General features: G+C 39.7%; 2 protein-coding genes across 3 annotated transcripts; both read right to left on the bottom strand.

Annotated features, from left to right (window-relative positions):
• Positions 1–1,051: 1,051 nt before the first annotated feature.
• On the bottom strand, positions 1,052–10,772 carry IMPA1 (inositol monophosphatase 1). Of its 2 annotated transcripts, XM_027638691.1 has the most exons (8): positions 10,466–10,768; positions 9,012–9,145; positions 7,234–7,338; positions 5,974–6,019; positions 5,730–5,838; positions 4,922–5,030; positions 3,278–3,429; positions 1,052–2,847 (listed from the first exon to the last, which is right to left on the bottom strand). In XM_027638691.1, exons 1-8 carry the CDS (start codon positions 10,526–10,528, stop codon positions 2,729–2,731), a joined length of 837 nt encoding a protein of 278 aa, XP_027494492.1. In that variant the 5' UTR covers positions 10,529–10,768; the 3' UTR covers positions 1,052–2,728. The 2 variants fall into 2 exon arrangements, with proteins under 2 accessions (XP_027494492.1, XP_027494493.1); XM_027638692.1 differs by lacking the exons at positions 1,052–2,847; positions 4,922–5,030 and having other exon boundaries at positions 3,284–3,429; positions 10,466–10,772.
• Positions 10,773–16,015: 5,243 nt separating this feature from the next.
• Positions 16,016–22,968, bottom strand: ZFAND1 (zinc finger AN1-type containing 1). The gene is made up of 8 exons (XM_027638893.1): positions 22,864–22,968; positions 21,788–21,830; positions 20,101–20,140; positions 19,662–19,789; positions 19,485–19,576; positions 18,555–18,679; positions 16,655–16,810; positions 16,016–16,512 (listed from the first exon to the last, which is right to left on the bottom strand). Exons 1-8 carry the CDS (start codon positions 22,916–22,918, stop codon positions 16,342–16,344), a joined length of 810 nt encoding a protein of 269 aa, XP_027494694.1. The 5' UTR covers positions 22,919–22,968; the 3' UTR covers positions 16,016–16,341.
• Between the last annotated feature and the right edge of the window lie 1,047 nt (positions 22,969–24,015).

The following is a 24,015-nucleotide window of genomic DNA, read 5'->3' on the forward strand; positions in this document are numbered from 1 at the left end:
TTGAGTGTTCTTCACTCAGAGTTGAGGTTTAGATCATGGTGGAATTCGCCAGCTGAAGTCCCGAGTTGTCCACTGAAAAGCTATGCAAGAAAGCTTCCTGTACACTGGACTGTTTTGTCTTCATGAGAAGTATTCATGATCTTAATTTGACATTGTTCAATTTGTGGTAACTGGTTTTTCTTCCCAATTGTCTCATTGCCCAGCAAAAGCTATCTTGGATATACATAATTTTATCCTAGATTTTTTTTAAAGAATTTAAGATGATTAACTCTGCCAGTCCATATTTCAAACCAACAAACCCACACATTTTGTTTTGAACATTCAGAGACTACTTCATACATAAACTCTCAAAAGCATTTTGATTACACAGCAATCATGACTTCTGTTTTACTACAAAAACTTGTCAAAATTACAGGCTAGCACAGAAACAAAAGGCCTTTGAAGTTAAATAATTACATTTCAATGTCCTTTCACATGATGAAAGAAGCATTCATATTAAATGAAGCGGTATCTGAGAAGATAATACTTAGCAAAGTGGCAAACTGGGATTTCTGATTCTCCTAAAAGGGTGGTTGAAATTAAAAAGAAAACAGTGATAAAAACTGCCATTTAGAGTAAAAAAAACCCAATCAGGCTGGTCTCCAACACAAATAGAATGAGAGGGCCAAGATAAGAAACTCATATATATTTCTCCTCAAATAGCATTAGGAAAGCTAACAGTGAGAAAGCTACATGCTCCAATCAGCTGATGGATCTCCAAAACAAATAACTGGCAAGATAATCCATAAAGTTGGAGTCTGAAGTTGGAGGTGATTAACGCACCATGATCTCCTCGGAAGGGGTCGAAATATTCACTCAAAACCCCAACTGCAGGCGCATACACAAAACCCCACATCCAAAGGCACAACGGTTTACGATCTGTGCACATCAGAGGCCAAGAAGAAAAGAGCATTCCAATCAGATGAAGTTTGAGGCCCATAAATTCAGCTTTTTGGGACGCAGCATTGCAGTCTGATAAATGCTAAGAAAGGAAGCACACCAGAAGCCACTGTTGCTAAAGTGTATTTATTTCTAACATGTTCTCTCATCTCAAGTATCTTTTACACGTCTCCATTTCACAGATAAAGTTATGCTGAATTTGTTATATAAAAGCCACACAAATGTTACAGAAGACATAATTCTCAAAAATAATGATGATCCCACATTGTTTACAGCAATAAAGTTATAGTGAAATGCTCAAAAGATTTCTGTCCTTGTCAATGGGAATTTAAAAAGTAAAATTCATGTAAGTCTGGCTTTTTGACAAGACCTTTAAAAAGCAGGCTGACCTTATTAACAATAATCATCTGGCGTTAGATACAACTTAATATTAAGTACTTCTGCAAAATCTGTGAAAATCAACTGATATAAAAGACTGAAATTTATAATTAAAAGACTGAAATTATAAGCAATCTGTTGAAACTTCAATAGAGTACACCATTTTCCAAAATAAAAAGTGGGACAGAAGTACTAAAAGTCAGGTTTTCCAAAGCATTGCTGTGTCTTGACTAACCAACCAAAGAGACAACTTATTGACACAAAAAAAAGTCTAAAAATCGTTTTAAGTTACATCTTTAAATTAAAGTGCATTAATTATTTGAACAGTGCACTGATGCCTTTAACAATCTTAAATACAAAAATTCAAAGAACCAGTATAGTTTTCAAAGTTTGGAACAACTGAGACCAAGAATTAAATCACTAATATTTCTTAGATTTATAGAGTTTAGATTTAGATATGTATCTTCTTTTGTGTCTGTACACTCTACAACACAACAGAAACCCGGTCCTGGTTGGTCACTGTTTTTGTAACTTATAGATAATTATGCAAAAAATATGGACTATAGGCTTATTTTTTTGCCATCTGAGTTATTGAAAACTCTCTTGGATTTAATTAGTCCTTAGACTTTGAAACACACTGATCCGTGAAGAAACTCAAGCAAAATTAACAAAATGCAAATCATACTTCATCTTCATTTAGAGTAAGAACATTTGGTGATAGAAGGTGTGCTCAGAACTTCTGTGAGATACACGTATTTTCTGGCACAATATCTCTTACTTTTGCAACTGTAATAGATCTGCAAGTGTACTGACCATGTACAAGGCTAAAGAAGAGATTGTGTTTATCTACCATAAGAAAGGGAGAATGATACCTACAAAACCAATGACAGGTAAGTAATAAAGTCTTTAAACTGGAGCCAAAACAACAAGCAACTAACAAATTTGGAAATGTGTGGACTACTCTAAAAAAACTGCAACAAAGTAAGGAAATGGATACACTGAAGATCAGATAAAGACTGGATAAACAGTAATGCCTTCATCTTTTGGGTTCAAGATCAGATGTGAGGTTGTGGTGTAAGGACAGTGATTTTTTGTTTTGTCACTCACAGAACTAGAGATCTTTATTTATCTATACCTCAAAGAGTCTCTTGCTATGTCTTCCAGTGTAGTATAAAACTTGAAAATACTAGTTGTATATATTTGCTTCTTTTTCTTGATTTTTATCTAATTGTGATGTTACATAAAACAGTCAACAGTTAAAGCTTACTCAGAATGTTGTTCCAATCTCAAAGCTCTACTTAGCAGTCACACCAGTACTGAAAGACTACCATCTATTCAAGGTGTAGAACAAGCACCACGGGGGAATATGAGACAACATTAGATAATGACATTTCAGGTGTAGCTTTGGTATTCAGTTAGCTGCATCATCTCTTCTCAGAGGAATTACTTGAAGTGCTTTGGCTATTCTCTCTCCTATAGCTCGACTACTTGCTGCAATTATTCTTCGAGACATCAAATCAAACGGTCCACCTAGAAACCAAAGCAAACAAAGAAATCAGCTTATATACAGAGAAAATTAAAAGTTGATAAAAAAATAAGCATTGAAAAAAAATCAAGTGTAAATTATACATTATTATTTAGGACCAAGTTTTGAGCCTGGATAAAAATGCATTCAACACAACAGGTGTCTTGTATGAGCTACATTTAAATTCTCTTCAGTGTATATTTACTGCCTTTTTTCACCCTTCCACATGTGCAGCCAAGGGATTAAAGGATGTCTTGTAGATTAAAACATAAAATTGTCCCTCTCTTTGTCTATTAATGAGATGGGAACTCTGTTCAGTAGTGCTACCTTGAAAAGAGGATTGAAAAGAACTCTGCCTTCTTGTTTCAGCTATATTTTGCTCCCAATTAGCCATTTAAAAGGACAAGAGAGTATTGTGCAGGCTCGTGTATCTACCTGTTACATCCAGCAGTACTCCACCAGCTTCAGTAATGATGATTCCAGCTCCTGCCATATCCCAGCAGTGAATCCCCATTTCATAATAGGCATCAGCTCCACCCGTTGCCACAAGGCACATGTTCACAGCTGCTGTACCAACAGCTCTAATCCTAAAGGAGATGTAGTTGTTGTTTTAACTGAGAACAGTTTATAAAAAAGCTACAATGTCTGTGTACACTGCACAGAGAACACAAGAAGTGTCATGTGCAAAGTAAACTGACGTAGAGAAAGTGTGACAGAATGCTGCAGTGAAAATTGTAAAGAAATGGGAATTTCTTTAAGTAGCTTGAAGAGTTCTCCAAACATGGTAAATTTCCAGAAACTGTATTTACAAATTCTGTTAGTCAATTTTGGTTTAAACATATATTAAACGATTTCTTAACCTCAAACATATTATGGAAGATAAACTACACAGTAACAGTAGTAAACTAAAACAGTAACAGATATTCTACTTTGCTCTTTGAATACAAGAATTCAAGTAGAGCATACGCTACTCAGAGCTGAAAAACCAGTTATTTCAGTTTCTCTGGTGATGCTCAGTAAACATCTCCGACTTATAAAACCCTATAACAGTTAACAAAAAAAATAAATTAAACAGCATAAATTTTGTCTGGATAACTTCATCAAACTCTTGTGTCACACATTTCAGTTTCTTTTGGAAATGTGGATGCACTTACTAAGTGTGGCTTGTACAAATAACTGCTGTTATTTCAATTATCAGTAAAGCGTACATTAAATTGTAACTGGTAGTAGCTGAGTTACTGCAAGAACCAACTTTATTCAACTCCAATCTCAAATTACTGTTTACAAATAAAATACCAAAGTTGAACTGACAACAGGTCTAAAATGTGTTCCCTACTTACAACTTTGCACATATTCTTTAATGACATCGGAAGACTTCTGGAGGTAGAAGAAAATCTGCATGTTAAGTGAATCCTGAGAATCTCAGCATAAAACTACAAACCCTTTTAGTTCAGAAACATGAATACAGTTGAGTAACAAAAAACTATCTGATGAAACCTCCTTTAACTGTCAAATGGTTTGTGGAAATGCAGGCTTTGGCTTATCTGGAGGAGAGGAAGCAGGGAATGTAGCCAAAATAAGAGCAGTATATAGACAATTCCAAGTGCTTGGACAAATAAAAAAAATTTTACAGCTTTGAAAGATGAAAGGGAGATGTACATCTGTCTCCTGATATATATAAAAAACCCCCAAAATTTTCATTACTATGAGGAAAGGAAACTAAGAAATACAATAATGTTCCATCCAAGTTTTACTCTTTGTGTGTTTCTAGGGAGGAAAAATGGCACAAAATTATACTTCAATTTTTTAACTTGTAAATACAGTACTTTGTAGTCCTACAAACCCAAACACGCTTCGCTTCTGAATACGGATTGTTAGGTTCTCTTATATATGTCCCAGCTTGAAAAAGTTAAACACAATTAGTTTCTCTGCAAATGCTACTAGACAGAAACATTTAAATTATGTTTCACATTTAAGGTGTCAAATGTAATGCAACTAATCCTTCCCAAAAATGATCATATTTACAACATTAATCACTGTCAGTATATATAAATATATATAAAAAAAGAAGTATCTTACCCATGAATAGGAATACTGAGAAGTCTTTCCATGTTAGAAAGAATTATTTTTATAGTCTCTGGGTCACGATTTGACCCCAATTCTGTTACTAAAAGGGATTTTGTAATGTCTGGAAAAGAAACAAAACCTCACTCTTCCAACAGCACAATTTAAATAATAACAGTAGCTAGCAGAGTTTACTTAATTGCTTTCTTGCAAGACTGAATAAAAGGTATCTTAATAAAATATTACATATATTAGACATATAAAAATCTGTTCTTATTTGGAAAATGGCAGGAAAAAATAAAAGGAACAAAGCATGATCTGGTGCATATACAGTAATCAATGCTATCAGTAAATAAAATTCTATTACTATAAAAATTAACACAATCCTGAGATCTGTAAAGGTCCCATTTGAAGTGTGGATTTTACTTTACATGGGGTGTAAGCATATAAGAGTGCTACTGACTTCAACCACTAGGTCGCACCCGGGAGAAGTTGAATTGTTTGGCAGATTTGTTACAGACTCACAGACAGATTACAGACAGGCAGGGAATTAAAAACAAAGAAACAAACTAACAAAGTCCCAACACAGGCACCCGGGGAACAAAATCTTCAATTGTTGAGTCCTGATTTTGCACAGATCATGTTATACCGTATCAAAGAGAACATAAGAGCTGTTCCTCAAAACTAAACAGCCCATGGGCAAAGAAAGTCTTGCAAAACAACACTATGACCTAAGAAACAGCAATATATTCAGGTGTAAAACTGTTGCTGTCTTATTTGCCATCTGACCACTACCAGAAACAAGCTACTCAGTTCAGCTTACCTTCCTGGCCTGATACTTGAAGTTTCTGACCATTGCAAAATGCACCTTTTCCTTTTCTGGCAGTATACATCTTGTCTTCTATACAACTGTACACAATTCCAAACTCCATCTGCAAGAAAAAATAAAAATACCTTGAGGTTTTTTTCCCTTCCTTCCTATTCACTGTGAAATCACAGAATTTAGTTGTAACTAGCAACAAGCAATTAATTTGGGTTTGATTAGATATTAAGTAAAAAAAGTATACCTTTTTGTTTACAACAAAGCCAATTGAAACTGCCACAAATGGAAACCTACAAAAAAAAACATTTCACTAATTTATAGTGAGATACTACACTTCTTCAATTACAACCCTTACTCTCAATATGTAAAAGTTAAATGTACTCTATACTTCAAACAGAAACTTGGACTATAAAGAAAACCGTTTTCTGGAATTTGCACAATTTAGTTGAAAATAGACCCAACACCACTAATTACCATTTAAAGCACAAACTTTTCCACCCACTGAAACTATCCCTGTCACAGCTGTTACTAGCTCAGGGACTGTTGTTTTACAGCCACAGAATACAAACAAGCCTCTGTGCTACTGACCTTTCTCAGAAGGAACAAGCTGACCAAAATGGTTCCAAAAGCAAGTTACCTCTCCCCCCACCTCCCCTTTCTCCATCAAAAGTGAGATATCAGAGAATGCAGGAAGGGTACAGACAGTGGGAATATATAGGATATGGTGGGCTGCATCTCAGTCTAAGTTTCAAACATCTGCTTTTATTACTATCTGCAAATAATACAGACTTTTAAGCCTGAAAATCCAGCAGAATGGATTATTTTCTCAGTGCTTTTTGAACATGCTATTTAGCAGGAATCAGCAGCTGTTTAAAAGCCATGGGGCACATAGCAGCAGTCATTTCAAAACTGGAATCAAGTAAACTCTGAAAAGCTCACTGGGGTCAAAACCCATCTTGTTTCAAAGACTATTCCTATAAAGAACAGGCTGCCAGCATTACACTGAAAGTCCCCTCCCCATCCTAGTGTAAAATACCACTGACAGTTACTGGTGGTATTCTGCTTTCTCTTCCAGTAGAGGCTCCTAGATCTCAATGGATTTAAAATGTCTTAGAAATCATCACTTGGAGCTGTTATTGCCTCTCTGAAGACGCTGCAACTCCTAATTCTGAGTCTTGACCTTTACTGTTGAAATCTGCACACCTCTCTTTGGCACCTGTGGCAAGACTGCTGACCCCACTATATAGTACAGGCCTCTCATGGAACAACTGGTGTTGGTTACAGAGTAAGACTACTAAGACACTTACAGAAATACTAAAATGCTTATAAAAACTGCCCAAGGGCTCTCAATAAATGCAAACAGCAATCTGTAACTATTAACAAGTTCATAGTATCTCTTTAAAAGCAATTTAAAAGTTAAAACCAACCTTGCTTTCATGGAACTGGAGAAAGAAAGAGAGTAATCAGTTGAGGTTGCTAACAGAAAAAAAAATGAAAGGTGGACCTGTGTACGAAGTTGGTAGTTCCATCAATAGGGTCTATAATCCATGTGGGGTTATCTGTCAGAATGCTGCCCGCTCCAGCTGCAACAGATTCTTCCCCAATAAAGCTAAAGTAGCAAACACATTTAAAAGACAGAAAGAAATTGATGAAAAAGTCTGAATTACAACGCTGCCCTTGACACTAAAATTCTTAAAAGTGTGATGAAGCTTTTTGTACCACCAGTGATCATATGAAAAAAAGATGAGAAATACACTATTTATCTGAAAAGCACCAACCACATCCAACTGAGCTTGCACTGATATTTGTGATGTCAAAGATAAGCACAGTACGTGGGGAAAAGAATTTTGTGTTTCAATATACATTACTGGAATTTAGCATTAGTGATATTTAGTTTTACAAGCATTACAAAAGTAACATGATGAAGGGAGGAAATCCAAACAAGAGCTGCTGAAGAAGACTGTGGAGTGCATGGTCAAACACAGTACTAAACCCAAGGGACACACAGGCACAATGCCACAGGAAATGAAATTTCACACTTTTGCTGCTCACAAAAGCATTTGTTCTGAATTGCAAAATTATTAGGATGAAGTGGGTGGAATTCCCTTCTGCACCTTTTCCATGTTGTTACAATTTATCACACATTACTCAACCCATGAGAAGCTTGCACCAAACACATGCTTTCCTCTACAAATATGTAAAACGAGAGGAAACAAATAAGGTCTCTTTAATATTGATTGGGAGTTTTATGATTAACTACAGAAGTGAAGATGACTAATCAGAAAGAACAGCATGTTTCCAAAAAGCAGCAGATCTTCACAAAGAGATGAGAGACTGAGTAATTATTTAGGTGGATGAGTAATTCATTAGAAAGAGAAGTTTAACACCGTTATGACTAATGTGACACCAATTATCTAAAATAAAAAGCAGCTAAAATATTCTAAAATGCTTATCAAGGTCACAGAAAGTGTTATTTCAAGGTCACTCCACAGGTCTGTACGCTTACAGTAATTTGGTTAGGTTACTGAACTTTTGCACAACTTCAGCTGTTCCAGCTCTACAGATATTTCCTACTTTCCACATATACAGCTACAATAACAAAATCTCCAAGAAAATGAAAGAAAAAAATAGCAAACCCACGTTAAGGAAACAGTACTAACCTTGAGCCATTATGTCAAAATAGGAAAGAAAGACCATGTAAGTGAAATACCTGTAATTCATCCTTCAAGAATAAATTTTTCAGGGGTGGGGAGGAGGGGTGGAAGAGAAGAGCAATGTAGAAAATCAGTATTTTGTATGACAGACTTTCAGTTATGCAGAATCAGAAGATCCTGCCTTCTTCTAGAGATGTTTAATGTTCTCGAACTGTATGAGATTTGCCAAAGGCACACTCAGTTCCATGGGCCCCATCCAACACAGACAGCAAAGGCACACTAGTTTCAACAGCAGACAAGAAATGTGGGTTCTGGGTATCCTGGGGCCACCTTTGATTCTCCAACACAAATAACCAAGAAGTTACTTACAGCTGCCTCAGCTGGAGCAAGACTGAGTTCATGTCAGTAGACCTGCAGACACCTTGTTTTGTTACTACAACCCTGGGCAAAACCTCAACCTACTACTACTCTAAACCACTTAATTTTATTGAAGGTATTTACTGAATGGTACAACTTTACAGCATGCCAATTGTAATGAAATTTTACCAGGCAAAATCATAAACTTTCAATTTTCTTCTTCCAGTCACCTCTCCCCTTCTGTCAAAAGTGTTCTCCTAAGAAGCCGTACCTGTGAGATGGATACTTTTCTTTTATCAAAGAAATAATGAAGTTTTCTACTTTTTGATCAGTTTCTGTCACCAAATCTACTGGTGAACTTTTAGTCATAATAGATATTTCTTCTTTGAGTGCTCCACGGATTATCTGTTAAAAAAAAAAAAAAAACCAAAATAAAAATCTTTCTCCACTAACAGTATGGAAAATACTAGTTTTCCCCAAAAATTTGAGCATAATTTTTACAGTTATATTCTATACTGCACATAGAAAACACAAAAGCAAGCAGTGTCAAAATCTGGACTTAACTGCAGGAGCTGAGACTTAGCCTTGCATCTCCAGTCCCTACTCAGCACAAAGTTTTACATGACCTTAAATCTAAGATCCAGGAAGATCCACTGGTACACGAAATCAGGGTCCATTTTGTTAGGACAAGTTTTAGATTTATAAATTTAAATACCAGAGTTGAATAAACACCTAATACTGAGCTCAAGTCAGCTATTTCTAGCCACACTCTGTATTTATGATCTTAAAACTATCAGAATCAGCTTAAGCAAGAATCCATGCCTCACAGCCCCCAGATTTTTTTTACTATAACTCAGAAAGATTTTCTGAGGGAAGATTTTAATGAGGTCATTGCACAGACAATTTTCTGCAGATTCTGCAGCTCCAGGGGACAGAATTAGTACATGTACCATCTTGCCTGGCTGCCACAGCATTCAAATGTACCAGGCAGAATTACTAAGAACCGAACATTTGGTAACCACTCGTGCTGAGGCTCTGCCAAGATGTACAAACTCTTTCTTGTTCCAGGGCATCTTAGATCACAAATGGGCAAAGTACCATCACTGCAAGGGATGTATACTGCAAGCAAAGCAGTCTTCATGAAGAGAAACACAGAATCATAGAATGGCCTGCGTTGGAAGAGACTTTAAAGACCATCTAGTTCCAACCCCCCTGCCACGGACAGGGGCACCTTCCACTAGACCAGATTGCTCAGAGCTCCATCCAACCTGGCTCTGGACACTTCCAGGGATGGAGAGAACACAGTATGGTATTGTCTCCCAACAAGAGGCCACTGTATAAAGCTGATGGAGACATTCACAAGAAAGACTGTCATCAGCTTTCAAGTGGTAAAATAAGGTAGATAGGAGCGGTTTGAGGTGGAAAATTGACATGATCTTTGTTTACCACGATTCTGAATTTTATTTTACTTTTTAAATCAGATTTAAGGAACAAAAGTTACTCTTAAGTCTTTAATCAGAAAACTGCAGTTGTTTTCTTAAATTAAACAAGTTGCAAACATAAAAGACACTAATTTTGAACTTGTACATCATGAATGATTCTGCTAATTTATGTTTTCGACAAAACACTCTTTAGAAGAAACTTCTACATCAAACTCCTTCAAAAACCTACATACATACTAGACTCAATAAATAATGCTAATATTTATAAAGAGTTAATACATACCTCCCCAGCTTTCCTTGCTAAACCAACTGCATAATCCATACATTCTTGCCAAGGATCTGCCATCTTTTCTGAGGTAAACAGCCTAGCAAAAGGAAAGATTAACGCAAAAATTATTATGGCTATTTTTTTAAATTTTTTTTTTCTTTACAAAATCCAAGTTTCTTGCTGAGATACAGCCTAGCAATCGAGGAAACACCGGGCGAGCACGCCCCGCCACGCTCCGGGGCTGTGCGGTCCTGCGGGCTGCGCCCGCTCCGAGCGATGGCCGGACGGCGCAGCCCCCTCACGGCGCCCCGAAATGGCGGCCGCGGGCGGAGGCGGAGCCGCAGCCACAGCCGGAGCCGGCACTCACCGCCCCCACCGGCCGTCTCCGCTCCCGCCGCGGCGCAGGCGCGGGACGAGCCCGCGGACCCGCCTCCTGCGACCGCCGCGCCTGCGTGTGAGCATTGGGGCGCTGCTGCTTCGGCGGCTGCGCTGTCAAAATGCACAGTGAGTGTTGAAATTAGCCTTTGGTGTCGACTTCTTGTTAATAATTGGACGCGGCGGCGTGTAGATAACCGTAAATGCTCTCCCGTGGAGCAGGCGATTGGAGTTTATCATAGAATCACAGAGTGGTTTGGGTTGGAAGGGGCTTTAAAGATCACGAACCACCCCCCTGCCGCGGGCAGGGACATCTTCCACTAGACCAGGTTGCTCAAAGCCCCATCCATCCTGGCCTTGGACACTTCCAGGGGTGGGGCATCCACAGCCTCTCTGGACAAACTGTTCCAGTGCCTCAACATCCTCACGGAGGGTGAGTTCACAGGGTTCAAAGATTTTTGAAAATAATTTACAGTTCAACTGGTGCATTTCTAAGATTAATCAAAATCATATAGAGGAAAAAAGCTTTCCAAGCCTGAAACTTTCCTTTCCAAGCCTGACTGTGACCACTTTCTTTTTTTTTTTACTTGTGGTGTTTTGACCCTATTGTCTGTAATCAAAGCAAAACACTGAGTTGTCTTGTCTTCACAAATTGCAAGTGATGTAACTTACTGTCATATGTAAATCAGTGGTCTGCTGTAAACAGGACAAGGGTTGTCGTTTGCTTTATGCTTAAAATAATCGTAAAATGTCTGCATTGCGAAAAGACACAGTCTTACCCCATGTCCCTAATGGCGATCCAACCCACAGCTAGGTGCTTTCCACATCAGTGAAGATACAGTATCCACTGCCGGCAATGCTCGTGTCAGACAAGTCACTGTGCCATTTCACTTTTCCTCCCTCCCTTCTCATAAACAGGAATAGTGATATAACCCTGCTTTTTAAAGGATGCGTAGTCATTGAAGAACTACGGAGATGATAAATTGTGGTTTTACTAATTATTTTGGAGGTCATTCTTTACGAGGTTGTATTAATAGCACACAGCCAGTTGAAAGAGGCACTTTGTTTCAGAGTTGGGTTTTATTGAGGGAAGCTGCCCAACATGCCTCAGTACAACCTATATAGGACTGCACAAGTATTATGGAAAATGGCTTCTTTGACCTTGTTAATAGTATACTTAACATTACAGCAAGGGTTTTACAGGAGATTTCAAATTCTGCATTGATCCTAAAATCAGAAGTAAACAGGAATGCCTAATAAGTGAAAGAATTTCCCTAATCCAAACCACAGTTACCATTCCAGCTGAAACAAAATTTTGTATTTCATGTAAGAGGCTACTATGAGGAGAACTGAGCTGCAAGGAGATGTGTTTTCAATTGACACCTGATAAACAAGATGAACAGAGTTGATCTATTGATAGAAAGTCTTCAGACTGATCATGCTCCAGAGCACATACTTTTCTAAAGCAGACACAGAAATGGAAAACACTAAAAATAAAAGTATGAGAGATTACTTCCTGCTTTCTTAGTGTAATATATTGTTTTTTTGTTTTTTGTTTACTACAGCATTGCCCAGCTGATCTAATGGCTCTCATATCCAAGCAGAATTGAGCTCTTAGTATTAAATACAACCAAACTGTTGTTTCCAAACTGTGTTCTGTATATTACAAATTTATACCAGGCAACTTTGTAGCAGTGTTTGAACTGGAACAAGGCTGGGAGCTGCTACCAGAAGCAAGTTTGCAAAGCCTTGACCTTGTGCATTCTCTAAAATTATTATACAGACAGAACAACCAAAAAGCTTGATATTGACTTATTTTAGTAGTTTGGCTGAAATACCGTTTATTATAAAATCATTAAGTATTTCTTTTGACAAATTCCTTTTCTTGTTTAAGCAACTTTGCATACATTTTCTTTGTAACTACTAGAAGTGAGTTTAACATTTTATTTATTAACTTTGAAGTGAAACAATTCAGCACATTCTAAACACAGGCCTATAAAATTAACAGCAGTTTCAAATGTCTCCTCCAAAGTGTTTTATAATTTTTTTCAAATACAGTTGTTGAACTTTCCCTATCAAAATGTGCTAAGATAATAAGCTGTAGAAAAAACCAAAAAATTATATATGCTAAGTAAAGATATGCTAGAGTCTAAACAGGTAAAATGTGAGCAATCCTAGCCTAGGCAAGATACTGAAGCTCTGGGGAAGTTTCTGCTTTTGTTCCTAGTGTAATTGTTTAGGGTAGAGTTTTCACCTCTCCTCAATTATTTACCTGTCAGACTAGCTTAATTTGGTTTTGCTTCTCAGTTTCTGAAAACTAAGTGGAATTAGCTTCTATGTACAATCCCAGACACATTCCTGGAATAAGATGAATGTGAAAACTTTTTGGAGTCTTATCAACTGTGACTTGCCATGTTGGTATTGTCATTACAGGCTGCTAGCTCTTAGCAATTACTGGTGATTGATGAAAGCAACCATCCTGGTAAAACCTTTGAGGTCTCCCCAAAGATTTATTTGCTGTATCCCAACTCTATCTTCCCTTTATCCAAAACAAACGTTATTTCAATTATTTTGCCTTCAACTGCTAAGGCAGAAAAATCAGGGGCAGGAGAAAGGGTGTAAGCAGAGAATGAAGATTTTTCTGCTGAAAAAAAAAATGGCCCTGTTGTGTAGCAGCATTTTCTACTTGCTTGTGTAACAACAGTGGGGGGAGCAAGTGCTGTTTAGGGCTCTTCCCCAAATCACTGGTCCCACAATGATGGTTGGCCTCTTATTGCATTTTCCATACCACAGCAGCCTAAGATGCAAAAAAAGATGAATGGAAAATTGCAGAGGAAAGGGAGGAAAAGAAATAACAAGAGAAAAAGGAACTGTTCCTCTTGTACTGGAAAGGAAGATAACAGCAGGAGAGACAGGCCAGAGAAATGCTCCTATAATTTCTGCTGCCAGGAAACAAACATTTAAGAAATATCCAGCCACTGAAAACCTTTCCTTGATGGAAACCAGAAACATCTTCCTTTTTGTGACATTCATACCACATCCAGTAAAATAATTTATCAATTCCCAAGTCATGTTAAAACTACAGTAAAGAGTACCATAAAGCAAAATGAGAAACAACTAACAGTGACATGCTTACTGAGATCTTTTTGGGTTTTTATGCAAGTCAAATCCATACATAATAATCCTACAGATATTCCTAAATTGTTACAAAGGAACTATTGCTTGGTAGTAATGAAAACCACAACACTTTACAGCCAGTTGAATGTTCAAAGACCACATTACTATCACATTCTATCAATGGGGAGAGTAGCTTTGAAAAAGATGCCAGGGAGATTCCCCTTACATTGTGATGTTTTTTTTATTGCAGCTGTACCTAGAATGGGTATGTCATACATGTCTGTTTGTCTTCAGACTGGTATAAATGAACCACAATCCAACATGGATATTGTTTCCATTTAGGCAAACACATACTGGAGGAAAACCTGGACACTTTTTCTCAGTTAGTGAATGTGGTAACTGAATGAGCCCAACCACCAAATCCAGATTTGGTGAATGCCCAAGTGACTGTGGTGAATTGTCCATCTGCACTTGCATGTGTGAGTCGTACATCTCTCCGCCTCGGGTGAGCTCTCTGAACTGAAACTCCATTTCTCACAAAACTCCATTTCTCACCAATATTCCTTAACCTTATGTCCCCTGCCCTCTTCGTAGAATTTTTCCCCACTTCTGTGTATGTCCTGCAGTGGCAGGACAATGTCCTTGGGATGCATCATATTGACATTTTTGAACAATGTAGACATTCATCTCCCTGTGGCCCAGTTACACCTCCAGGTGTCACTGAGTACATTCAGTCATGGTGCACGTAGAATCTGGAACATCCTTACAAACGTGAGAATAGCACATGAAGATAGTCGCCTGAAAGAAAGTGCCCCATTGTCTGAAAAAGAAAGGGAGCTCTTCCCTTTTCAAACCTATTTAAAGGTGAGTCACACTGATCGAGCAGTGAGTCAGGCTTCGAAGACAGAGATTTCTCCCCCGTGGTCTGAATACTGTGCTCTAATCACAAAACACTAGGTCATTTCAGTAGCAATGGATCACACCTTCCATGCTGCAGCTGAAAATCTTGCTAAGCCTCTTTAGTATCCGATGAATAGGTTTGCTTCAGTAGTTCTTCCACTCTGCACAGCCCCACAGAGCAGCAGAAATACACTACAGCTTTGCAAATAAAGCTGAGGCTTGTGCTTTCCACTGCTCTGTTCACATCTGTTCATTCACTGTCATTTTCTTGGAGAATATTGACAGAATAGTTGTAAACAGGTGAAAGCAAATTGGAAGGATTAGTCTTGAAAGGGTTCTAGTCCTCTAGCTTAAACAGAGATAGGCTCAAGGCCACTGGAGGACGAGTTTATGTTGTAACAGGTCTGTTCAGAAAGATAAAGCAAGGCTCCTTGGTTATATACAGTTAGAAGAGTGCTGGCCCTACTATTTGTGTGCCACATTACGTGGTTTTGTGTTTCAGCAATTCAAAACAGCTGTGACTGTGATAAAAATGATCTCATGGTTCTTACTTCCTATGTTCACTTTGAATTTTCAATCCAGCTTTGAAAGAGATCCAAAATCTGGAGTACATCAACTACTGATATTACGAACTACCTTCTTAATGGCCAACAAACAGGACACCAACAACTGAGGAAGTCAGTAATTGTATAGGTCATTCTTATTCACCCAGAGGTGTAACTTTTTTATGTACAATCACTGTAAATAACCACTTTAAAACTTAGTAAATCACCTTGCTGACTGCTGAAGAGGATTTACCTACAGCTGGAAGTGCCCAGATGATATTCCAAACTGTTAAATGCTACCCTTCTAGTTAAATTATATTTCTTCCTCTCTGACCATATTTATTGCTCTTTTACACAGGAATTAGAAAAGGATAATTTCAAGTTCTCTTTTTATCCCCCACCTAATCACACAATGAGATTTGCAAACACAAGGAAGACATCTGTGTGGATTTACTCTTGCTTCAGAAAGCTTTCCTTCTAAACGTCTTTAAGCTATTACGAGAAGAAAGTGTGGACCTGGGATATGGACAGTGCTGGTTTCCAAACTCAATGAAATCTGTTCTTGTAGACATAGAAAGGATGCTGCAATAGTGTGTTTCTTTCCTTCAAAGAACTGGTACACTGCAAGTTTACATTTCCATTATTTATTAATACATACTGTCCCCACCATTTATAAAAAATAAATATAAAAATTAAGAAAACATTCTTGATATTTTACAGCTCAATAGAGGAAGAAGTTATTCTAGAATGTAAATATCTGTAATATTAGTTATTATAATAACTAGTTTTCCTTTCAGGACTTTGTTCCTCTGTCAGTCAAGCAACTTAGAAATTGATGGGAACTGTGTCTTTAAAACTGAGGAGAGATTCTGGCATATCAGTGATTTTAAAAGAAAAATGGACTTGCTCAAATACCATGCTTCTGAAAAATCTTATTTTTTTGGTGATAATTTACTAACTAAAGTATGACTCTGTATCTTCTATAAATAGAACATCATTATCAAGATATTCCAGAATTATATTTCCTCCATTGTACAGTGGATAGTCTTTATCAGATAGCCATGTTTCCAGTGTATGTTCAAATGGCAAGGCTTCTCCAGAGACAGTATGGCATAATCTCAATTTCTGTAAGACAAATAGCACAGAAATTAACATCAAGATTTGCCTATCCAAGATGAAAGACGTGGGGTGGAGGAGGGACAAAAGGCTAAAGAAAACTAAAATCAAAATGCAATAACCTGGAAAGTGTTAGTTATTACTGATTTACCTGGGATGTTGATTTGTTGTTGTCATTTTTAAGGCTTGCTAAGGAAGCTGCAAAATCTACTACTTTGCCAACACTCCACTTACTGCAAAAGAACATAGGTTTGCTTTTCTCTTTGTTCCCCTTTGGTAAAAATACTTGAAAGTAAATTCTTTCTGCCTAGAAAAACATGAAAAATAAACCAAAATTATTCACAGAAGAAACACGTAATTCCAGTCATACACATCTAATAGTTTTTCAGTAAAAAACCTTAAACTTCAGCCCCAGAATTACCAACTGAAACTTGTTCTATTCCATCAGGACCATTTTACTGCAGAATATAAATGACTGAGAGACTGAGATCATCAAATCCAATCCTCTCCCGCTGCAGGCACATATATGATGGACTGCAAGTCTAAACCTGGAGTGTGCCCAAGGAATCATGACTTCACCTTTGTAGAACCCTCAGCTGTAAAAAGATAACACAATACCCACTGTACTTTACTGACCTTATTTGTTCCTTCTTCCTCTCTGTTTCAAGAACGGGATGATAATCGTGTCATTCAGTTTATGAAGTTCATTTCTCAAATGGGTTTTTTACACATACAAATTGTATTGTTTACAACACCCTGAATCTTCAGATGCTAATTCTGGATGGGTAGCTGAACCTGGTCCTGAAACACCTTGGTACCAACCTAAGTTGAAGTACTCACTCCCCAGCTTTCCAAATTATCAAACTCAAACTTCTAAGGCACATTCTTACGATAAGAACGTATGGTGCACTGCAAATGCCCCAACATATAAATTCAGTCTGGGTGGGAAAACCAGGCAATTACATGTTTCCAGTCTAGACGATCACTCAAATATTAAAACAGCAAGCCAAGTATTAAGATTTGACCCAATGACCCAATCTGCAGAGGGTCCAGGTGATTAGGAACCATAAGCAGCTAAGATGTGCTATACAATTCTGTGCTGTGCTACCTACAAAATTGTGTTACAGTGATCGTAAAAATCATGTTCTACTCTAATAATAAAATTCTGATGATCATCAAATTCTGCTAAAATAATAAAGTTTTAATGCAACTTAGTGCTGTCATCATTCTGCCAAGGAAAAGAACTTGTCTGTCCCCACAGTGTTGGGTGACAGCCATGTAGCAGGACAATACATTTCTACTATAAAATAAAAAAATTTGACCCAAACTCCACACAGACATCTTATAACACACATAAGACTAGTGAGATTACTTTTGGGGACCAGACTGAAATATATGTAAGTGACTGTAGGATTTAAAAATTAAATCCAAAACCAAACTGAGGGAACTAGATGAAGATCAATAAATTTAGAAAATTGTAGCATTAAACCTGCATTATATGGGAAAACTGTGGTTTAAACAGGTTTTAAAATGGCTTTTGGTGGTGTCTTTGCAAACACATGCTTCTTCTTCCCAGCACCCCCTTTGTTATCCATGCAGGAATGTCCTGGGAAGGTGTCCTGAGGTGTGTCCCATTGGCCTTTGTTAACCTCTTCCTGTGATTGGGTGTTCCTGTAAACCCCTTGAGACTTCTAATTGGTTACTCTGTGAATCCTCCTAAACCCTATAAATGTAACATCCCCCACAATAAACTCTCTCTTGCCTCCTCTCCACACCCGGTGTCCTGTGTCCTGTCTCCCTGCCGGCCATGGGGCCACGTGCGGGGGGGGGGAGGGGGGAGCACCTCTCCCCTCCAGGCTCAGGGCCTGAAAAAAACCCCTGAGATACCCCTGGAGATTCCTTTCCCCATCCCTCAAAGCGTCGCAATGGTTCTTCAGATGGAAATGGAACTAGAACTGGGCCAGCCCCACGCCGTGGATGGGGAAAGGAATCCAGAAGAAAATTTTCCATTTCCTTTGAGAATTCAATTATTGAAAACAAACATCACTGACCTGCGGCAAAGACTTGTCTCCACATGCATGCATTTTCAGTTTCATTAATGCCACTTTTGCTGCAGTCTCACTGTTTTTCGCTCCTTTGCGTTTTTTGCTTTTTGCTTCCTCACTTTTTTTAGAATCTGAGAACAATATTATTCCTGTTAGCATGATGATTCAGACTGTTTCCTGAACATATCTTAGAATTTGCCTACTGGGCCTCATTGTATCTCCAGGGTTCCCATCCCTTTCATGTCCCTTCATGTCCTCCCAAGGTCATCTACCAGATACTTCTATTCAAGAATATTTGGAATTGTTACAGTTCTAGCAGAACTCCTTTACACTGAAAAGTAGATGAACATTATCATGACAGGCTGCAAAAGCCAAATAGATATAAATTCAAAAATTTCAACAACTGTGGCCAGCACAGCATTCATATGACAACAGCTTCAGGTCCTTCTTTCTACAAAATCTCACTGTCCAGTTGGGCAGTTTTGTTTATTCTCTTTCCCATCCTAGAATTTGTTTAAAATCTGCAAAATATAATATTATAGAGTGACTTTTTTTTTTTTTGCCATTTTGGTTGTGTAGATATAATCCTAACAGACTGGCATGCACACCCAACACAACTGCTTTATTTGCACATGAATCAATATGTAAATAATAATGACTAGGTACAGTTCATTACATTAGAGTATTTGTAGAATAAGAACAAGATAATACTTTTGAAAGAAATTTGAGCCCTATGTAATCTTTAAAAATTCTCTTCATACTGTTGCCTCGTCTCAGCATAAATGAACAGTATTACATGTGACATGACTTTAGGGCTATTTAACCAAGGAACCCCTATCTTTTTTTATTTCGTTGAACCTGACCCCTTCAAAGGAGGTCAGAAGTTCAAACAGTCTTCTGAAGAAAATTGCAGAATACATATCCTGCTGTACTTGCCTATAATATGTTTAACTAGCTGCTGGGTAGCAGCCATTCGAGGTTTTGGCGTGTCCAGCTTCTCACATTCGTGGTCTGATTGATGGCGATGTCTGTAAACAACAGCATAAAACTTTTAATACCTTTTCCGTACACTAATGAACGAGTATTCATGTTTAAACACCCTGTTCCACTCACCTTAGACAAAAATGTTTTCCACAGTAGGGGCATAAAACTGGCAAAAGCTCCTTTCCATTGCAGTCCTTGTATGAGCAGGGATAAGACCTGTGCTGATCAGGTTTCACAGAATTGTTTCTTATATTCACCTAGGCATTAGTACAAAATATTTTGTGTAAACAGATACTACAGATACAAGTCACCATACACCCTTACCAAAGAACTGCGGTAGCTCTCCATTCTATTCTCCTACTTTTGTCCTGGTTATGTTTAGCTCAGAGTTAGAAATAGAACCATCTTTCTACTCAAACTCAATTTACTTCTGAGAGGCAGAGAAAGAGTAGATTCATTTTTTTAAGCTTTTCACATTCACAGTTAAATAATGCATACTTATATATGTATTCATCTAGTCTGAAAACACACAGCTAATTTTAAGGCAGGTCATATATTATTAGATTACCTCAGAACATCCATGAGCATCTCGGCTCCTGTGCTGAAGGCTTTGTGGAAAAAGAAGAGACATTTCAGGAAAAGAAAATCATTTGTGAAAACATTCAACTATTTAAAGAGTGATCTGACTACTTTTATCATGGCAACACTTTAATTAGATAATGAATCTTCTACAAAGTTTGTTCTAACATCTGCATTTAACGTCCTGGATGACTGACTGATCATACTCTTCCTCAGTCTGTAAAACATTTAGCTCTTGGAACTTTTGCCTCAAGAAAACAAACCACTTCAAGAGAATAAAGACATTAGTATGCTTAAGAATTCAGTTCAAAGCAACTCGAGTTTGTCCATTTCAATGGATTTTTAATCACTATCCACAACAGCAGAAATCCCGTGAGGGCTTACAATGTTTTAGAAGTGAAATCTGCCCTCAGTCTACCTGAGTTTAACTCAGTTGCCTTCTGCCTATCTGAAGTGTGTAAATCAAAGTTCAGGCCCCAATTTCAACCTTGGAAGGTTGAACTGGAACTAAAAATATCCAGCCACCTCCTTTTATGACAAGGCTACTCATCAAGTTGACCTTGGGAAGCCCATAGATGTGGTGTTTTGCATTTCAGCAAAGCTTTTGACACTGTCTCTCACAGTGTCTTTCTGAACAAAACATCCTGCACACAGTTAGGCAAGTCCATAATACAGTGGGTGGCTGATGGTTTGGGTTCAAAGCGTTACAATAAATGCAATTGCATCAGGCTGGCGGCCAGTCACCAGCACAGTTCCCCAGAGCTCAATTTTAGGGCCAGTGCTCTTTAATTTTTTATAAATGATTTGGACACATGTTAAGTTTGCCAACAACACTAAACAAGGAGTAGCTGTGGAGCCCTGGAGGGTGAAGTCTTACAGACAGATTCTGGACAAACTAAAGACCTGGGCAGTCACCAACTGTATGAAATTTAACAAGAGCAAGTGCAGGATTCTTCACCTGGGATGAGGTAATCCTGGTTATACATACAAACTGGGGGATGAGAGGCTGGAAAGCAGCCCTGCAGAAAGAGATCTCTGGGTTTGGGTCGATGGCAAGTTGAATATGAGCCAACAATGTGCCCTGGCAGCCAAAAGAGCCAACCATGTTCTGGGGAATACCAAGCACAGCATTGCTAGATGGCTGAGGGAGGTGACTATCCCAACTATACAGTGCACTTGTGTGGCCTCACACAAGTACCGTGGGCAGTTCTGGGTGCCACAATATAGAAAGGATGTCAGACTATTAGAGTGTGTTTAGAGAGTGACCAAGATGGTGAAAGGCCTCAAGGGCCAGACTTAGGAGGAAAACTGAGGTCACTTAGTTTGTTCACCTTGGAAAAGACCAGACTGAGGGTGACCTCATCGCAGCCTACAGATTCCTCAAGAAGGGCAGCAGAGCAGGAAGGTGCTGAGCTCCTCTGGTGACCAGTACCGACATGGAAAGAAGCTGCATCATGGGAAGTTCAGGTTGAACATTAGGAAAAGGTTTTTCACCGAGAGGGTGGTTGGGCACTGGAACAGGCACCACAGGGAAGTGGTGACAGCACCAAACCTGTCAGAGTTCAAGGAGTGTCTGAATGACACTCCTTAGTGTTTAGTTTTAGTCCTGTGCAGAGCAGGGAGTTGGACTTGTTGATTCTTATATGTTCCTTACAATTTGAGGTACTCGAACTTACCAAAAGACACCTGAACAGCCATCACATATAAAGGGGAGAAAATCTGAAACAAAGAGATTTGTTTTCAGTTCGACAACACGGTTTTTGTTTTGCTAGTAGTTTCTAGCTTAATTTTCACATGATTAACTTTTGCTTACCTATATCATAGGGTAGCTATCTTTACAAGGATATTTAGCAACTGCATCTACACTTTACTTAAGTGTCTTTTGTGACAGTTACACTGTTAACTCCCATAATCAGTAGAACAGAAAAACATATGAGTAGGTAAATCATACTTACATACATTCTAGAAGTTGGAATTAGGCTTTAAATTAAAGTTTTTTAAAATATCAAACTATGACACTGGAACATTTGGCTAGCCACCAAACTTACTAGTTTGTTATTCCAAAAACGTAATTTATTGTGAGACCACTTAGAATACTATTTTTTTACATAGGACAATTTACATTTTTATTTTACAGGTTGCCAACTGGTGGAGATGGCTCTTTGGAAGGGATAGGATCTTCTCCATTTGACAAGGCATGACGATCCTGCCCCTTCTTCTCTTCATATTATATTATACATACCATCCTTGTAATTTAAATTGCATGTATGTACACACCCCCTCCCGCCTACTGCATCAGTTCTTAGAGATAAAATCACTTTGTTGTCTGCTGAATTCAACCACATCACCAATGGCAGCAAATGCCCTCTGCTCTAGCCCATTACTCCGCGTCTCCATCCTTCAGATTTGATGTTAAGGGACCATCATGCAACTGGATTACAGAGCTCAGGTCACTTCATCCCTAAGACCCAGTGGTCCCATCAGAAAGCTTTCGGTACAGGGGGTTTTGCTGCCTCTTTCCGAGAGATTACATTTTCAGTGACACTTTCCGAGATCACCGAAGGCAAGCAAGGAGGAGGACCGGGAAAGCAGGGGATTAACCAGCCAGGGATACAGCCGAGTCAACAGACCCTGGCACTGGGCCGCGCAGGGCTGCAGCAGCACGGAGGACTCCCTGAGCGGGGAGAAACCACCACACAACCCCCGCACCGCCCCGGCTCACCACCCCCGCCTCCGCCGTGCTGTCCCTTACCGAGCTGGCGGCAGTCGGGCACCCCGCAGTGCTGCCCCAGCTCCAGCTCCGCCATGGCCGCGGGACGCAGGAGGCGGGCGGGGAGGTGGAGAAGCGGCGGCGACGGGCGGGGCCGCGCTGGGGAGGGGCCGGCGGGACCCGCCCCGGGGCGGGGGATGCTGAAAGTCTGCCCGCCCGCTCAGAGGACTGGGCTGGTCTCGCAGACTTGGGAGGTGCTGGAGCGCCGGCAGGAGCGGCTGCTGCGCCGGGCTCTGCGGAATCTGCGCTGAGCAGGCCGTGTCGGCGCTTCAGACTTCAGTGAGCCCAGAGCCGCGGTTGGTGCTCCTCGGGCGCTGTTACAGGGGAAAACATGTCTTGTGTCTTTCTTCTGTCGCTGTTTGCGTCGTCGCTTGGAGCAAGGCCTCTTCCCGAGGCGGATGGGAGGCAGCCCGGCATTCCGAGGCGCTTCTTGCATCCTGTGACCTGCGGTGTCCTTTAGCGGCGCACCCGCCACTTCTGTAAAAAGCCACATTCCTTCAAAATTCAGTGTTATTTTCCCAGCCTTGACCGGCGTGCACGCCTGTGCTTTAGTGCGCTGCTCTCACAAAACACACCTTCCTGCGGCATGTGTCCAGTTCTGGGCCCCTCAGAAGAAGAGAGACGTGGAGCTCCTGGAGCTGATCCAGTGGAGAGCTACAAAGGTGATCAAGGGACTTGAGCATGTCTCTTACGAGTAAAGACTGAGAGAGTTAGGCTGAGGAAGAACTCTACTGTGCAGGTGACCGAGCACTGGAACAAGTTACCCAGAGAGAATGTCTGGCTGGAGACATTCAAGAACCGTCTGGACACAATCCTGTGCTCTAAGATGACTCTGCTTGAGCAGGGAGGTTGGACCAGATGACCCACTGTGGTCCCTTCTAACCTTACCATTCCGTGATTCTGTGACACGGGGAAAAAATGGGGGGGAAACACAAACTCAGCAGCCGCCTCCGCAGCGGGGGCACCACCCGCCCGACCCGGGTCCCTACGGCTGCCCCGCGGAGCTCCCCGGCTCCTCCTGCCCTGCCCGAAGGTGGCGGAGAGCAGCGGCAGCTCGGCCTCCTCGGGGCCGCCCTCGGGACCGCCCTGCCGCCAGGTGCGGTGCCGCCAGCCCTGGGCTCAGGAAGTGCCGTC

Source organism: Corapipo altera, unplaced genomic scaffold (assembly GCF_003945725.1).
Source record: "Corapipo altera isolate COAL_440 unplaced genomic scaffold, ASM394572v1 49, whole genome shotgun sequence".
In the NCBI taxonomy this organism is placed as follows: Eukaryota; Metazoa; Chordata; class Aves; order Passeriformes; family Pipridae; genus Corapipo; species Corapipo altera.

What these genes read in the sequence shown, in the direction of transcription:
- ZFAND1 (XM_027638893.1), bottom strand. Translation starts at nt 22,918, where the DNA reads ATGGCGGAGCTGGAGCTGGGGCAGCACTGCGGGGTGCCCGACTGCCGC. An exon ending in GAGACAAGTCTTTGCCGCAG is followed by an intron (nt 16,811 to 18,554) that starts GTCAGTGATGTT and finishes ATGTTTTTCTAG; the next exon opens with GCAGAAAGAATTTACTTTCA. An exon ending in ACAACAAATCAACATCCCAG is followed by an intron (nt 16,513 to 16,654) that starts GTAAATCAGTAA and finishes TTTGTCTTACAG; the next exon opens with AAATTGAGATTATGCCATAC.
- IMPA1 (XM_027638691.1), bottom strand. Translation starts at nt 10,528, where the DNA reads ATGGCAGATCCTTGGCAAGAATGTATGGATTATGCAGTTGGTTTAGCA. An exon ending in GAAAAGTATCCATCTCACAG is followed by an intron (nt 7,339 to 9,011) that starts GTACGGCTTCTT and finishes TTGCTACTTTAG; the next exon opens with CTTTATTGGGGAAGAATCTG. An exon ending in ACTACCAACTTCGTACACAG is followed by an intron (nt 6,020 to 7,233) that starts GTCCACCTTTCA and finishes TTTTTTTTGTAG; the next exon opens with GTTTCCATTTGTGGCAGTTT.